The sequence below is a fragment of the Mastomys coucha genome, unplaced genomic scaffold, assembly GCF_008632895.1.
Source record: "Mastomys coucha isolate ucsf_1 unplaced genomic scaffold, UCSF_Mcou_1 pScaffold13, whole genome shotgun sequence".
Lineage (NCBI taxonomy): Eukaryota > Metazoa > Chordata > Mammalia > Rodentia > Muridae > Mastomys > Mastomys coucha.
The window spans coordinates 35,333,940-35,352,315 of record NW_022196895.1 but is presented as its reverse complement, the minus strand read 5'-3'; the positions used below and the strand labels follow the sequence as shown (position 1 = coordinate 35,352,315).

Genomic DNA, 18,376 nt, shown 5'->3' with positions numbered 1-18,376 from the left:
GATCAGAAGCTGTAATGGGAAGATAGGGTGGAAAAAAGGATTGTGAAGTTACAATAAAAGGTGCCATACTCAAAGAAACACTTCCATTGCTCAATTTAGGAGGTGTGCAATGTCTAACTCATTTTGCTGAATGTTACTTTAAGGATGGAAAGAAAAAGCTCCATGAAGTTACAACTCCAATTATCAAAACTAGAAAGGCAAAATTGCTTTTCTGTCTCATCTCTCTTTCCTTCCCCCCCCTCCCTTCCAGCCAATAAAACTGGCTCTTAAGGTTTTCTCTTCTACTGTGAAATGGCCCCTGGAGGTCTTGATTCCATTTCCTTTTTAGTCTGTGACAGAGTCCTATAAGCTTGTGGGCAGGCATTTCGCACGCAGACTGTGACAGAGTCCTATAAGCTTGTGGACAGGCATTTCGCATGCAGACTGTGACAGAGTCCTATAAGCTTGTGGGCAGGCATTTCGCATGCAGACTGTGACAGAGTCCTATAAGCTTGTGGGCAGGCATTTCCCATGCAGACTGTGACAGAGTCCTATAAGCTTGTGGGCAGGCATTTCGCATGCAGACTGTGACTAGGCTAGGTAATATTTATATTGGGATTCTGGGTGTTCCTTGAAATAGAAACGTCCATTCTTTTCTCCTTGAAACTTCAACTAAAAGATGCTTACTTGCTGCTTTAATGAAACTTCTTTGAAACTGGTACATCATGAGTGGTCCCGGAAGCATTCTAGAATAAAAATATATAGACACAGACATGTCAGCTCCATGGTAAAATGATCCCTCTTGCTGAGCAGCACTCTGAAGACTGCAAAACAGCATAGCACCTTTCAAACACTCAGGGCGCAGAGACACAATAGCGGCTCAGGGTAGCAATGGGACTGAAAGCACGTCTTGTTATGTGCCCAAGGATGGACTGGAACTCACTCTTCCTTCCACCTCCCAGGTGCTGGCCTTACTGGCCTTTGCACAGCTCTGCCCTCCTCTCTTTTTGAAGCAGATAGCTCCCACTACACATCAGTCACAGGGCATCCAGAGCTAACGGGCATCGAGAGCTAATACAGAAGCGCAACCCAAACCCAAAGACTTCCTTTCGGTTTGTTAGTCATCTGGGAAGGAACAAGAGCACTTTAGGGCATGTCTAGAAACAAGCAAGTGTCTACACATCTGCATTAGCTGCTTTAGACTCTCGTTTCTCTAGAAGTTTGTTGTTGAAATTAGAGCTTCTAGAAACACCATAAAAATGTTTATAGGTATTTTGTTTCCAAAAGGAATATTACTTCAAAGTATCAGAGGGCTACAGGACATTGTACCAGCCGGGTGTGAACCTGATTAACTACAAATGAGCTTTTTCTGATAATCCAGGTAAGAACCAAACAGACTCTTCATCATTTGTGGCTCAATTTCTTTCTATCAGCTACCCTAGCTTCCCTAGCTCAACTCTTAGCCACGCCCTGAACTGCATCTCACTTGTTACAATGTCCCAAATAAAGTTTGCACTACCAACTCTCTTCTGTGACCTCCTTTGCTGTCTAGCCACATTGAGTCCTCATGAAGCCTGTAGAGAGGTTTATTCAATGTATGATTCCAGTTCTCCTCTGTTTGAGACTATAACCCATCCTCTCAGATAATCAAAGCACAGAATTACAGTGTTCCTATTAAGTGTCCGTTTCAGGGCCAAGAGAGAGAGAGAAAGAGAGAGAGAGAGAGAGAGAGAGAGAGAGAGAGAGAGAGAGAGAGAGAGGTGGGGGTAGTGGTAAGCCATGAGCCAATAGTCCAAATGGGGGATAAAGGGGACCAATGATACTGTATATAATAGTACAAGGTAATATTTCCTTTCTCCTCCCCCAAATGGCAGTTTTCAGATGGCAATTTTTCCACATCTACCCTCTCATTTTTAAGGACCAATATAAGCAATATATTTTTCTGTGAAAAGCTCCAAACAGTTGTTAATAAACTGGGTAGATGATCAAATCTGCTCAATCCAGTGACATATCAGTTCTTGTTTTTTAACAGATCATTCAGGGAAGGCTAAGGCTAATCATCTTAATACACATCACTAAGATCAGGGCTTTCTAAATCACTCATGTCACATCACAGTGACAGCCCATCAAGCCCGGGCAATTTACCATTTGCCTGACCCACTGAACTTAATGCTCCCACACAGAAGCAGCTTCTACATCCCCAACACCCACCCAACAGCTCTCCGGAGGCTGCCAATGAAACTGCTTTCTTCCTGACCAACTGTACGCACGCGTGCACGCACGCACGCTAACTAGGTGGCTTGCTGTTTACAAGTGGAAACCCCCACCTCAGGTAGGTCTTCAGGGCGCTGGTGACAGTCTTTATCTCCCACTCAGCACAGATGTCAGTGTCTGTCTCAGAGGCTGCTTTCGGGTCTAAAATGGAGACAAGACAAGGAATAAAACCAAGCATGAAAGATGATAATGGCAAATGTTCACACACGGAAAGCACTCAACCTCATCACTAACTAGAAAAGTGAAAAATTAAAGAATAAGATATTTATTTGGCCTATTGCATTGGAGAAACATTTAAACATCCAAACATCTGTTGTTAGAAGAATATGGTGAAGGCACTTGGCTCATAGATTTCAGGAGGCAGCTGATATCAATGCGACAGACTGAAAGGGGATTTGACAACATGGATCATCAAGAGTTTGGAAATGCCTGGATCCTGCTAACTAGTAATTCCATTTCTCACCATTTTGCTTCAGAGAATAAAACAGCACGTGGATCAAGTTAAAGACCAGGCACATACAACACACGCTCTTCAGTGGGGAAAATAAAAGGAGGAGACAGCCTCAACGTTTAATCCGAGGAGAGTGGCTAAGTGAATTACAGTGTACCTCCCTGATATGATATTACATTGCTATTTTATATACTTAGCATTACATTAATACTGATGACTTATGACATGGAAAATACTTGTATTAGATAATGGTAAGTAAAAGAAAACCAAGATTCAAAACATTTTTGAGACACATAAAACTAGCTGAAAGCAAAGGAGTTTCTATTATAATAATGATTGTATTAAAGTGGTAAGAATTGTGGTTTTTATATTTTCTGAATTGTGTATGGTTTGATTCCATTATTTTTCTAGTATTTTTCTTCAACTGACTTAAGCACAATGAGTACCACCATAATCATGCTGGCTCCGGATGGCGTCTTCTTCAGCCTCTTCTTGCATACAACTTTAGGCAAATGCATTTTAAGTAAATTCATGACTGACAAAAAGCTCACACAGCGGTCCAGAGCAACCCACCGACCGCTGAGAATTGCACGATGAACAGCCTCATGGGCCATCGGGGACCACTGTCACTGGCAAGTTGGGCCAGGCCACATACCAAAGGGGCAGGCAGGGAGACAGTAGAGCCTTTAGGTGTGTGGAGGCAAGGCCCACCATTGCACAGGCAGTCTCAAGAGCAAGCTATGCCCAGCCAGCCCAGCTCACATTCCCTTCCTCCTCTGCACAGCACCTCACTCCTCACTGGGACTCCCTTTCTTATTATTCCATCTACACTTGAGAAGCAAAGTCAGTTCACATGGCTCAAAGGCACGACTCAGGGTACCATGAACCAACTCAGGGATGGTTCAGGACCAGCCTTCCTCAAGTTGTCACAAAGTTCATGACTATTCTGGGAGGTAAGGTGCCGTTTGGTGTGATTGATTCAAGAAGGTTATGTAAGTGGCAAGACCCACCATTAGGGACCTCAAGAGAAAGCCTACAAAACAAAGCCAGAAAAGAGAGAGAGTGGCTCTGGGTGACAGGCTCAGCGCTTGAACCTAGGCATGCCTTTTTAGTCAAACAAGCCAGATCTGAGCCAGTCACAAGGACACCAGAGAAGTGGTGTGCCTTTACTTGGTTGACCCTAGTTCATATTCCCCACCTTTTGAAAGAGTAAGAAAAGATGCATGGCGACTTAGATCTGGTTTTCCAGTTTGATATTTAAATGGCATGTCAGGTAAATAGAGACTGAAACCGGACTACCTCTTTCTCAATAGTTCCGAAGACTGAACGCCAAGCAAGGGTTTCTGCCTACAGGGCTAAGTTCATTTCCACTGGGAAAGGAGATGAGTCACCAGGCATAGTGTTCTGTCTGACGAGAAAGAACCCACGTTCATGCTAGTGGGATGAGGTCAAATAGTCCTGAATGGCTTAAGGATTTAACCTGTAATTCTCAAGAAAGAACACACAATTGCAGCTGGCCCCTCCTATGCAGGGTGTTCCACTGACATATATTTACAGATGAGGCAGAGAAAGGTTTTAGCTCACAAACTTTGCAGTTCAAAAAGGCAGGACACTTGTGCAGTGTTCACACATGACCAAGGGCGATAAGACTTTCTTGACGCACAAACAATGAAGAAGCATATTCATAGAAAATAAATCCCACACAGTTCTCTTATGGCAGATGTCCTTAACAGCTTAAAAGTGTTATTTTCTTAGTGTCCTGATCTCTGAGACATTAATTCTTTTCCTTCTCTGTCATCTGAAGCCTCCTGTTTTCCTCCTGCAGACAGACTCGGACACAGACTGCTGAAGCCCAAGGCATTCGGGCAGGCGCTGTGTTTGGCGTGACCTTCCCCCACTCTGTCCCCAAGGCGCATGAGCACTGCTGCCCTCCTTGATTTCTGGATTCAAGACAAATGTTACTGTACATTTTTCTGAGGAACGATCCAACTTCCACCCCAGAAAGGAGAACACACAGGGACAGCGGCGGCAGTTGGCAGGCCTGAGAGTTGTGAACTGTTCCATGAACCGCATTTAGCAAACTAATCATTAGCTTCCACTTTTTTGGGCTCTGTAACCATAGGAATATTGCATAACATTACAGGGAGGAGAGTCAAATGACAGTCCGGCTGGAAGGCTTTTTATAGCACTGATGAGGCAAGGCTCATAACTTGAATGTGTCCATTTTAATTCATTTAATGTCCAAACTAAATTGAACACAACCACCCAAGTTACCCCATAAACACTGGCCTGTTTCTATACCTCCCTACCTCCCTCCTTCTCTCCCGCCTTCCCTTCCTTCCATTGCTTAAGGGGATGTCCTGGTGGTATCTGGGCATCTCCGTAGAACTTGGACCTTTCTCCCCACCCTACCCCCCAAACACTGCAGAACTTAGTGAGATAAACATGCACTGAGATGTCAGCACAGTGTTGAAGAGGGCATGTGAGTGACAAACCGGACTAGGAACTCTCTCTCACCTGCCACCACAGGAATCCAGAGAATCAGGCGACACAGAGCCAATGGATACTGTGCTCCTAACAGGAAGCTGTCTTAGGTCACACAAAGTTAGTTTCTGAGCACCACTTGGTACACCAAAAGTAAAAGAAATTCAGTCACTACCTAAGCTTATATTTGTCCAAAATGACCCACTGTAGCATGGTGCCAGTTAAATATTTTCCGGTTGGGCTAGGTTCATTTATACATTTAATTGAAAAAAAAAATTAATGAAGGACTAGGAGGTGGATTAATGATTAGGGTGCTCGATATGTAAGCATAAAGACTTGAGGTCGTATCTCCAGTGCCTGCATAAAAAGCTAGGTATGAAGGGGTAAGCCTGTAGCGTGTTGGGGAAGCCAAGATGAGAGGACCCCTGGAGTTCACTGAGCAGGCAATCCAGGCGCTGTGAGCCGCAAGCTCAGTAGAGAGACCCTGCCTCAAAAGTAAGGTGTGAAGTGACAGAGGAAGATGCCCAGCACCAACTTCTGGTCTATCTACACACATGCAGGGCATATGCTCATACACACACACAGATACTCACATACAGCATGAAGACAGGCACACACAGGCACATGCCCCAATGACAAAAGAGAAGAAACTGAAAGCATGTGTATACAATGAACAGTAAACCTTTTTTACAACACAGTCAACTTGTAATATCATTAAAATATGTATATGAATGTGTATGTGTGTATGCATATATACATATATTGTGGTCTATGTATATATATGATATACACATATGTTTCTTTTAGAAGACAAATGGTCCTGGGTTTGATCCTCAGTGCCACAAAACAGAAATGGAAGCACACACCACCTGCCATTTTCATAGAGCTTTCATTTGACAATTTCCTACAAAATGATCCAACATCCATACACAAATATATGGACTTCTGAGTACTTCACTTTGCATATACACTATACCATTTTTGACCTCATGTCCTTTTATAAAGAAAATTTTAGTTGTATCCTTGTTACTGTGATAGACACGGACATACTGTTTCTTGGCAGATCTTCCTTGTAGAAATAATTCCTGAAAGTAGACTTTCTGGATCAAAAAATCTGTGAGCTTTAAGTTTCTGAAAATTCTACTCGAGATGCTCTCAGAGGTTTAAGGCTGAGTGAGTACTTCTCATGCCCTCGAGACAGCATGCAGTCGGACTAAGATCCTTACCAGTCAAAGGAGTTTGTTGGTTTGCTTGTTTTGTAAGTTATGTCAATGTTTGAATTTGCACTTTTTCCAGGGAAGACAGATGCAGGGCACTCTTCTGCATTTGAGTGCATACTTAACTATTCTACACCTGCACAGCCCCACACTTTCTGAACTGAATAAATATTCAGGGAGCTCCCACCACCAGCCAGGTGCTCCCACACCCCAGAACTCTGGATGCTCCATCACACTCAGCTTTCTTCTGCCGGCACCCCTGGCAACAGCTGCCCATAGCATAACACTTCTGAAATGCAGCCACATTGTTACAAGTACAGTAGTTTAATCCTTTTATTACTGAGTCGTATTCAGTGTTCTGGGTGTGCCATAATTTGTTTATCCATTCTCCGGATGATGGACATCTGGGAGCTTTCCAGTTGTAGCTGCTATGAAAAAAGCTACTACAAGCATTTGCACATAGGCTTTCTCCGGCCATGTTTTTTATCTCTTCGGTAAATGCTGCATCCACAAGCAGAACTATGTCAAAACCTACAAGAACACCAATGATGAGAATGTTTTCCTTTAGATGAAATGGTCAATTGCCTTCCAAAATGTCAGGACAATTTGCATTCCAAACAACAGAATGTGAGAGCAAGGGCCACCTCAGGCCTCTCTGTACAGCATGCATCAGTCAGGCACTTTAACTTCAGCTGTTCTACGAGGCACTGCCTCTTCACACACACAATGGTGTGAGCCATCTTCACGTGTCATATTTTTTCTTTGTATACTTTCTTTAACCAATCATTCTTTTCAATATTTTTGTCTATTTTAAAAATTGGGGTACTGTCTTAAGAATGAAGAGTTTGAAAATAATTATAGTTACAAAACACTGATTATAAATACATTTTTATAAATACTTTCTCCAAATTCATAACTTACCTTTGCCTTTTGAAAAAAAAATTCTCTATAGATTGACTTTGGGCCCTCATGCATTTTAGGCAACTATATAACACTGAGTTACACGTTCTATCTTTCTTGTATTTTTAAATCTTAAACGAGAGTTATATCAAGTGATCCAAGTTAGCCTTGAACTTGTCATTTTCCTGCTTCAGCCTTCCAAATAGCTGGGGTTTAGAGGTTGTACCAGTAGGTCCACCATGAATATCTTTTTTTAGAGAGAAAGTTTTATTTTTTAAATTTTTTTGATTATTATTTTTATTAGATATTGTTTTTATTTACATGTCATATGATTTCTCCTTTCCCAGTTTCCCCTCCAAAAAAAACCAAAAAACAAAAAATCAAAAACCAACAAGAACAAACCCCTGTTGCCTCCCTCCTCCCCCTGCTTGCTACCCCAGCCTCTCCCACTTATTGACCCTGACATTCCCCTACACTGGGGCACAGAATCTTCACAGGGCCAAAGACCTCTCCTCCCATTGATGATTGACTTTGCAATCCTCTACTATACACATGCTTCCAGAGCAATCAGTCCCACCATGTGTACTCCTTGGTTGGTGGTTGGTAGTTGAGTCCCTGGGAGTTCTGAGGGTACTAGTTAGTTCATATTGTTGTTCATCCTAAGGGGCTGCAAACCCCTCAGCTCCATAGGTCCTTTCTCTAACTCCTTCACAGGGGACCCTGTACTCAGTTCAATGAATGGCTGTGAGCCTCTACTTCTGTATTAGTCAGGTACTGTCAGAGCCTTTCAGGAGACAGCTTTATCAGGCTGGATTGTCCTTCCTTCAATCTCTGCTCCATAGTTAGTCTCTCCAACTCCTTCCATGGGTATTTTGTTCTCCCTTTTAAGAAGGAATGAAATGTTTTCACTCCATACTTTATCCACCCCCCCCCATCCACCCTCCAACTGTTCCACATCCCATACCTCCTCCCCATCACCCTGTCTCCACGTGGATGTCCCCACCCTTCCACCCTACCTGACCTCATTATCTCTGAATGAACACAGGCCCAGCAGTCCTCTGCTGTATGTGTGTTGGGGACTTGATAAATGTAGTTCAACCTAACATACTTTCCTAAGAGTTCTTCCTTGTGTTCCAGTTACAAAAGTTCTTTAAAAACCAGGTCATTAGCCGGGCGGTGGTGGCGCATGCCTTTAATCCCAGCACTTGGGAGGCAGAGGCAGGTGGATTTCTGAGTTTGAGGCCCGCCTGGTCTACAGAGTGAGTTCCAGAGACAGCCAGGGTATGCAGAGAAACCCTGTCTCGAAAAATCAAAAAAAAAAAAAAAAAACAGGTCATGGAGACATTTCTGCTTTCTGCTTTGTTTGCCATTAGAGGGTTTACAGTGTCTGCTCCTAAGATACATTTCAAGAACCTTTACACTTAGGGTTCAGGAGAGACCTCATTTCATCCACCCTCATATGGGATGCCAAATTGTTCCATAGTACTTGCTTAAAAGACTCTACTCTCCCCTGGAGCCCTTTATCCAAGAATCAAGCATGTGCTGCTTCTGTTTCTGGGATCTTGTGTCTGTTGCACTGACATGCCTATCTGCCCTTCCAAAATACCACCCAGTCTTCCACTAAATGAGAACTCTGTTTTGTTGACTATAAACAGTAAACTATCAACTCTTCCTGAGCCTTTCATGTTCTCCATCACCGTTAACAACTTAGAGGAAAACATAGTGTCTACCTATATACCACCCTCCTTGTATATCATACTTCACTTACCCCACAGGTCATTCCCACAAGGCTAGAATTAATATTTGGCAATTTGAGAAGCAAATTTGGTTACTCTGTTTTCTAACTATAAAAGTCACAGAAACTTAAAAAACTTAGCAACTTCCTTTATGTCAGGTCTAAGAATCCAAAACACCTACAACCACTTGTGTTTTGGGACTGAAAAGCCCCTACTGTCTGGGGTCTCTCTCTTCCTGGTTCTTGCAGCATCCTTATAGGCAGGGTGGTGATGGGTGCCAGAGTGGGGGCGGGGAGTCTCCATCTGTGATCTCCCCTCTCTGGGAACTCAGGATCATGGCATACCACCCTCTGCCTGGCTCCCAGTTTCCTACTTTCCCTTGGGTACAGTCTTCAGTCTGGGTTGTTTCTACTTGTTATAGTGTAAGCTTCAGGTCTCAGAAGTCATTGTGAAGAATTGCCTGCTCCTTGTGATACTCTTCTGAAAGAAGTCCTTAGTTGCTTTTATATATGACAATGTGTGAAAGTGTGTGGGAAATGAGGGCACAGAAGAAAGGAATGCAGACCGTCACAGTTCCAGAGGGACAGGGCAGGCTAGTTCATGGCTGGACACAGGAGGGGAAGAATACTGCCTGTAATCTGGTGACTTAAAGCAGTGCTCTTTACCACCTCCCCTGTGCTCACTGTAATTCTAACCTAGAGGGACATGGACAGCACGGGAGGAGAGAACCAGCAATGCTGAATCTGCATTTCTTGGCCATCACAGTTAAATATTAATGAAGACACACAGAAGAAAGGGACAAGAGGCTTCAACAGCACAGCAAAGAAGTCTTTTAGTTAACTCTGCCAGAGCTGGGGCTTAGAGAAGGCCCAGAGAAAGCCTTTGAGAGCACCGCGGCAGGTGATAGCCTCCGGCAGAGCATGGCGTCCTAGGAGGCAGTCAGGCCTCTCCTTTCCTGCACTGCTGGAGGGGAGGCTGCTCTCCACAGGCCTACCACAGCCCTACCACAGCTCTGAGAAGAGAACCTAGACACTGAGGCCTACCTCAGCTGGGCAGCGGTGGTGCAAGAACACTTTATAGCATGATGAATGAATTCTGAGGGGTAGTGAGACCTGTAAGCCCAGCACTCTAAAGGTGGAGAGCAAGGGATCAGGGCTTCGAGGTCATCTTTAGCTTGGCAAAACATATACACACAACGTTTGCCTCTGTGTACTAATGTACGTGTGTATGTGTCTCTTTGTGTATGTGCATGTAGTAAGTCTGATATCAGCCGAGCTACATGAGAGACCCAATAACAAAACAAAACAAACACAAAAAAGGCAGGAGGTAGTCCTTGAAAAATCAGCAAAAGAACAAGAAAAGAAGGCTTCGGATTCAGTTTCATACTCCAGTTCTTCCAAGATCTTAAGCAGAGTAGGGCCAGGAGGAATTGTTCAGGACTAAAGAGCCATACAAGATAAAAGATTTATGACTGACTCGGATTTGGCTGGCATCTCGTACAACAGCCCTTCAATGCCATAGAAGAGAGTGACTCTGGAATAGGACTCGGGGAAGTGACTGCAGACCAAGGAGAATCTATTCAGAGTGAAGTCAGCAGCAAAGAGACTTAAGCTTCCCGTGGAAGCCTGTGCAGTGACTGTTGGTATAGAATACAGGAAGCAAAGCACTGAAAGCACCTACTCTGTAATGTAAAAGGAACTCATTAAAGAAAAGGTGGACACCATGAAATGAGCTGCCAAAGGGAGAGACAGAATGACACAGAAAAGGCAACGGCTGGCGGAGCAAACAGAAGCCGAGTGTACCATTAAAGACACTGAAGATTCAACTACATGACAAGGACACAACAGAGATTAACCAAAGTCTAAATGAGTGATAGGGATTAAGGGGCAGGCCCGATAACTTTCCAAGAACACTAAGAATAAGGGAAACAGCAAAACCCCAAGGAAAGGACTCGGGACCAGGTTAACAGAACAACAAAGTGAAACGGGATTTGTTCTTTAAGAAATCCACCTCTAAAGCCGGGCGGTGGTGGCACATGCCTTTAATCCCAGCACTTGGGAGGCAGAGGCGGGCGGATTTCTGAGTTCGAGGCCAGCCTGGTCTACAGAGTGAGTTCCAGGACAGCCAAGGCTATACAGAGAAACCCTGTCTGGAAAAAAAAAAAAAAAAGAAAGAAAATCTACCTCTAAAAGCTCCCTCAAGGACCCAGTCACTGTTAGAAGTGCTCACAGGTGATATTTAAAGTAGTTGAGAGTGGAAAAGTTTCTCCTTCTATAGGTATCAGTCAACAGCATACATATTTGAGGAAAAGGAAAGTTTACGCTTTGAATATAATCCAAATGACTTTAAACATTTTTTACATTCATTTATAAACATGCTTATTTCTTTTGGAAAGTGTGTGTACACGTATGTGTGCTGTTGAACATGTATAGAGGTCAGAAGAGAACTTGCGGAGTTGACCCTTTCTTTCCACCATGCATATTCAGGGGATCAGTTTCAGGTTATCTGACTTGGCAGCAAGCACCTCTATTTGCTGAGCTGGATTGCCAGTCCACAGATGAGCTTTAAGAAAGGCAAAATGTTTTTATGATCTTGGAATGAAGAGAGTCTCTTAACATATAATTCTCATCAAGAAGAAGGAATGAGAGATTGGCTTCATACAACTTTAAAATGAGGACAAAAGGAAAAGGGAAAACAAAAAGCTTAGGACATGAAAACTTAGATGAAAAATGCTGCTGATACCGCTTCCAAATGTTAAACTTACATCAAACAATGAAAACAACAACAACAACACCAAATAATGCTAAGAATAAAAGCAGGCAAAAACATCTACTTCTATCAGCAACAATGAACATGTTCAAAATATCCAACTTAATCCAAAACCACAGAATGAAAGGTTAACGGGGAGGGAAATACATCTTTTACATATATTATTCACAAAAAACAAGTGCCACCGAGCATGGCTGTTTCTGCTTGCTGACAGTGAGCTTGGCAACAGCGGGTAAAGAGGCTGAAGGCAGATACAGAGCCTGGCCCAGCAACTCAACATTGTGAGGTAGACTGCAAGGACATAGGACCTGCGAGCATTTCATAGCGTGTGCGGGCTCTGACTCAGCAACGCTCGCGCATCTTCTCATCTCATGCTCTCAGTTCTGTGGGCCAGGCTATTATATGGAGCAGGAGACGGAAGAATGGGCCATTGAAACCATTTGTCTACAATGAAAAGAATTAGCAGTGTGTCTACTTCCAAAGCGCATGCTCTCCTCTGCCCCTTTGCCCCTCAGGACTCCCGTCTGAAGACTGATTCAGAGGCACTGGTATATCTACAAGGAGTGTACCTGCAAGAGCAATGCCACAGCAGGACTTCCCATGGGAAAAGACACTGCAGTGTTGTATGAGTACAGCCTGTTAGAAAGCCTCGAGTGCGCATGCCCTGTGTTGCAACCATATTACACAGTATGCTATGCTTATTCACTTACTACATGCTGGTATATATGACTTAAAGGGGGCTATGATCCGAAAGTCTCATATACAATAAAGCCATCAATAAAGGTTGGCTCTGCTCTAAAGGACTCTTATTTTCTTCTTTATGATTTTGTATTTTTGTGAAATTTCACCAATGACTACTCATAATTTTTAAACAAAGAAGGGAATTGAATTATTTAAAATAATTAGAAGTGGGTAGAGGTCAGCAAGATGGCTCAGTGTATTATACTTGCCTCTAAGCCTGACAACCCGAGTTCCTACCTGGGACAAACAGAATAGAAGAAAATGTAAACCCATATGTTGTCCCCTTTCCTCCTTATACACATATACATGCATGTGTGCCCAGCACACACACAGACACACAGACACGCACACACAATGTAGCTTAATTTAAAAAATATACAGAGATGGACAGGGAAAGAAACAGAAATGTAATGAGCAAGAATGTAGCTGGTGTGCGTGTACATGTGTGTGTGTGTAGGGGGAGAATGTGGGAATGTTTGTATATGCAGTGTTTGGAAAAAGTTGTAAACATTTAACTTCACTTAACAGTATGGGGGGCCAGGGCAGTACATATATTCTGTTTCAGAAAGTCTGAAAGTCTTTCTGAGACTTCTTTACTACTCAAAGACTCTTATCCTCTGTTGCTAGGAAGTAAACAGGGCGGTTCTTGGCAGGACACCAGCATGAAGTGCAGGGGACACTGCAGAGGCTCTGAGGAATTCTAATAAGCTTTCTTAAGGCGCTCTAATAAGTAAAACAAAGATACTCTCAACACATTGGCTCTCAGTCCCCATCCCGCCTACAGTCTGCAGTGAAGTAAGAATACAAGAAATGAGTAAGTAACTGAAGTTAGTGTCTGGTTTTAATCCCAGGCCTTATTTGCACACAACAGCAGAGCACACAAATCCAGTTAGGAACGCACTGGAACAAGTGAAAGCAATGTAGAATCTGCATGTAGCTCGGTACAAAAAGGGTGAGAACAGACGGGGAGTGGGTATGTGCTTCACTCTGAGCCCTGAAGGGTTGGTGATCTACAGCAGATTATATTCTATACCATTGGCTAGGCCAGACCAGCGGTGGTACCAAGAATTGATGAGGATGTTCTAACAGCATACTCAGAAGAGGGAAGAGAGGCAGACCTAGTGCACTGGCCTGACAACTGCAAGAGTGCTAGATTCCCTTGACTGATAGACTCACAGGTCACATTCTTGGCATTAGGTTCGACCTTACACTGTAGTCAGCTCTACCCCGGAGGATCATTTATATTCTAGTCTATCTGGTATGTCCTCCTGGCCGAGGAGCTGGCCTTGTGACTGTCAGCCGCTAGTTGTTACTCTTTCATGACATTCTTCAGACAGTAATGACTACTTTCCCTGTATCTAGGATAAGGATGAGAGCGAGGACCGTTCTTTCTTGGGGGGCTATGGAGAACAATACTTAGAACCTCAGCCTTTAAGTACATCTCCTTTGTTCAAAATGGAGCTCCTTTTTTTTTTAGAAGACTAGCAGTCTTTTTTTTTTTAGAAGACTGCATTTCTTTTCAATAGTGTCACCTCACATTGTCATCTTTGAATTCTATTTGAAGCTCCATCTTGGTGCTCTCTCTCTATAAAATAGTGACTACGAAGCCACAGCTCTTTGGTCCAGCCCCTGATGAGGTATTCTCTGCCTTACCTATTGCCACCTTCCAGGGCCCATCCATGACCACATATGTGTGCCACTTTCTGTTATGCTGTTCACCTACTGCTAGAATCTAATCTTGCTACTGCTGTGCTGGTCACACTTCATTAGCACAACAACCACTACTCCAGGAAAGTATACCTCCCCTTTCTTAACAACAATCCTGCTCTCTCTACTCCGGCCCAGACATAGGCAGGAGCTCCAGGCCATATGCTTCCATCTGTTGAGGATAATGTGATTGGCTCCAAATTGAAAAGTTTATCATGTGACTGGCCCACATTGGCCAATCAAAGTTCTCCCTGTGGCCTACTGCCAAAACTGTCACCCAAAAGACACTCTTCTGAATGATGCAAGCTCAAAAGACTGCAGTGACTGGGTCTATCTGGGACACTCCCAGAGAGAACAAAGCCAAGGCCAGAAAAGGACACAGATGATGAGAAACTAGAAGGAAGAAGGAAGGAAAAGGGCTCATAGTGAGGGCAGTAGAGAGTCTCTGCACCCTGCATGCAGCTGTCTTTTTGGATGAACCAGCCACATGAGCAAATGCCTTTTATTTGTGCAAACTATTCTAAATCCTACTCCTGACTCTTTCCATGATGCATGTATCTTTACCACTTAGAACTTTTAAGAGTGCATTATTTCCTTTGTGGGAGAAAAAAGGCTCCTAAGCTTTTCAGCACAGTACTTGGTAGGTCAGCAGAAAAGGCCACCTTAGCTCTTCAGCACTAATTGTCCTCTTTCAGCCCCAAATCACTCCCACAGCAGCAATAGCCTCTGCATTTACCATGCAGCCTGCCTCTGCCATGCTATTGCTTATATTTGCTCAGTCTGAATTCTTCTTTCCCCTTCGCTACTCCAGCTCCAGATTCAGGTCGTATCAAGTGCTAAGACCACATTTAGGTAACAGCCTTAAGGTGCATGCAGATCGCACCCCTACCTGGACTCTGTAGAATGGCAACAGAGTTCTTTCTAAAATTTAATATCACTATCATCTAGCAACCCATTACGGATCCTAAGCAGAAATGAAAGACTGAAGGCTGACACCTGCTAAGCTCTTACTTCTTCCTTATATTAGAATTTCTCAAAATTAAGTCTCATTAACATATCACCCAACAATAGAACCCTTGGGTACTTTATTCTATGAGAATAAACATATGCTCACATAAAAATTCTCTCTAAATTATCTATAGCTTAAAAATGGAAACAACCCAAAGTCCTGCAGCAGGTAAATGGCTAAACTGTGGTATGCCGATACAATGGAATACTACTTAGCAGTTAAAAAGAAATTAACGAGTAATGATACATACAAGTTAATCAAATCTAGAAATAATTAAGTGCACTAAAAAAAGATATTCAACCCTCAAATCTTATACAATCTATTATTCCATTTATATAACTAGTGACTTCAAAGTGACAAAATTTAGAGGAAAAAAAAAGAATAAACTCCTGGTCACCAGGGTTAGGGATTGTGTGTAAGGAGGTAAGGCATAGGAGTAGACATAAAAAGGAACCCAAGGCCATTATGAGAGTAGAAACTCTCTCATATGGGCTATATTGATACCAGTATCTTATTGTAGTATGGAAACAGAGCCTGGTAAGAAACAGTAATTGGAGGAATCTGAGTAAAGGGTGCAGAAGATCCATCCACATCCATTTGTCTCTCACAATTATTTCAAAAATTTAAAAATAATGAAACCACATCCTACATCAGAACTGAAGAGTGGGACACGAGTGTAGATGAGCCTGCCGTGCACCATGCTTCCCAACTGTGGCTCTCAGTGTAACTCATGACACCGAGGAGCCTTGACTGCAGAGTGAATACTTCTGGCCCATACAAAGGAATAGAGTGCTGCTCATACGAAAGCTATTTTCAGAAACTGGAGTGACAAAGAAGTGACAAACACAGGAGAAAGGCCCTCGCCTGAAATGCCACGTTAGAGCCAGACTGAGAGTTAATCTTCCCAAGTACCAGGCTACGGCTTTTGTGGACATGGACAACAGCCACTGATCTATGAAATTTGATCTGTTTGCCATTTAGATCCATGTGACTCACTGAAGCTGGCTGCATGGCTAAAAATACAGGATATCTGCAGCCTAGGCAACTTTGGCTCATGGATTTTGATTCAAACACTGCACATTTGGAGGTAGTGGCTTTCTATTTATACAGCAGCTGGGGACAGAGGAGGCTCTCCTGATCAAGCGACGGCTTAAAAATCTAGAAGCAAGAGAGAGTCTTGAGTCTGATCTGCATATAGACATTTTATCTGAAGGTTACATGACACGCTAGGTATCAGGAACGTGAGCCCTGAGGTCCTTACAGGCTAGGAAGATGCCATTGCTTGGGCATGGGGTGTGTCCTACTAAATAACTGCCTCAAAAGAGGACAGGAGGAGTCATGAGCTATTAAGGACAGAGCAGCGAGTGGCAGTGATTTGAGTGAACAAGCAGCACTTGGACTGGAGTGCTGAGTCTGAAGACTGTGAGGTGCTTGGTCCCACCATTTTATTTCAATCTTACAAAGGCTCACTCAGAGCCTCTCTTGTTTCTGCCCACAGCCACGTCTAGCCAGCAGGGTGGGTTGCTTGTCATGGGCATCGGATACCCTAATTCCTAACCCAGAGGCTACCTAGAAACCAGGAAAGCTCGGAGGAAGCCCAAGGGACATGCCTGAGAAAGCCACTGCTGAACTCACCCATCAGGACACTCAGCAACTTTTGCACTCTGGAGTTGACCCCCACGATTCGGTAGAGTCCCTGTTCGTTGATCCCTGAGAAGAAGAAAGATGATGATAATTAGACGAGCATCAGAACACGATCAGGCCAACCAGGCCAAATGCTCTTCTGGTTTTCCTTTGTTTTCTCTCTCCTTCTAAAAGCTGCTGTAATTAAAGTTCCCTGCCACTCAGCTCAACTCTTAGCAAGTGAGTGGGATTTGGCACGGCTGCCTAAGGATTCATGGATGTGGTGCACACACTAGCCCTTGCCTTAGCCGGGTCGCTGGTAGGAAAGAAACTTCCCTCCTCTCTTGCCAAAGACAGCAGATGAAGATTTTTAAAGATGCAAAATACATTATTTTAAAGATGTAGTGTTTAACCAATTCTTACATTCAAAATCTAAAGTGGCATGACTTTAAAATAAAATCGTTCACAGAAGAAGATAAATAACTTTCCATCTATTTTTACACACAGCATAAAAAATACTAAAGGGTAAGGATGTTTTCCATCTTAGGGAATGTTTGTCAAGATTGAGAAATCAGAAAATCCATCACAGTTAGAGCAAAGGTGTTTACTGTGAACAACTTACACAAAGACAGAAATCAAGCGACAGAAGTTCCATTTACTGAAATTTGTGGACTCTAGGGAGCCTCTGGGCCTCTTACAAAAGGAGGCAATCCGAATGCATGCATTTGATGTGTGAACGTATGTGGTCTATGCCTGCTCTCGTGTGTGGGTCTGCATGTGTGTACATGCATATGGTGGCTAGAGGACAACCTAATATTCGTCAGAATGCCACCTATCTCCTTTGACATGGGATCTCTCCTTGGCCTAGGGTTCATCAATATGGTTTCACTGGGTGGCCAGTGAGCCTATAGATCTTGTTTCTGCTTCTCTAGTACTGAGATCACAAGTGTGTGCCCCCGTGCCCAGCATTTTGACTTGGGTTTTGGGGATCAAACTCAAGGCCTCATGCTAGACTAATGATCAATCCCCTCAGCTCCAACAGGGAACAATTTAGACCAAGTGATTGAAAATGGCTTTCTTGTTGGCTCAAGTCCATCACATCTGGTACCTCTCAGGAACTGCTGCGCTTTCTCTCCAGGTCCCCTGTGAACTTCTTATTGTGAGAGCCAGTTCATATCACTTCTCCTAACACCTTTCAGTTCTTAGGTGTACATCATATTCAGAATTTCTTCTGGTGGCCAAGGGGGTTTACAAGCTACTGGTTTATAGTGAACACAGATTCTGAGAAGAATTTTAGGTGACTAGGGTTCCCGCTTGGTTTGAGCTGCTCAAATGAATGAACACACAGCCCACCTTAAGTAAGTACACTGGCTTGTCTAGATGCTCTCTGGCTTTGCCTTTGCTAATTATTCTCTGTGTTCTCCTCCCCTTTCCTTGTAAGTCCTTTTGAGACAGTGCCTTACTCTGCATTCTCCTCCCCTTTCCT

At 43.4% G+C, this 18,376-nt stretch overlaps 1 protein-coding gene across 3 annotated transcripts in view; it reads right to left on the bottom strand.

The window, feature by feature from the left end:
* Arhgap26 (Rho GTPase activating protein 26) overlaps positions 1–18,376 on the bottom strand; it is a 430,094-nt gene that overhangs the window by 154,024 nt on the left and 257,694 nt on the right. For all 3 annotated transcript variants that reach the window (XM_031365552.1, XM_031365553.1, XM_031365554.1), the window contains 3 exons: positions 16,903–16,977; positions 2,307–2,394; positions 667–725 (listed from right to left, as the gene is read on the bottom strand). In XM_031365552.1, the coding sequence (XP_031221412.1) occupies positions 667–725; positions 2,307–2,394; positions 16,903–16,977 (222 nt within the window). The remainder of the gene's footprint in view (positions 1–666; positions 726–2,306; positions 2,395–16,902; positions 16,978–18,376) is intronic.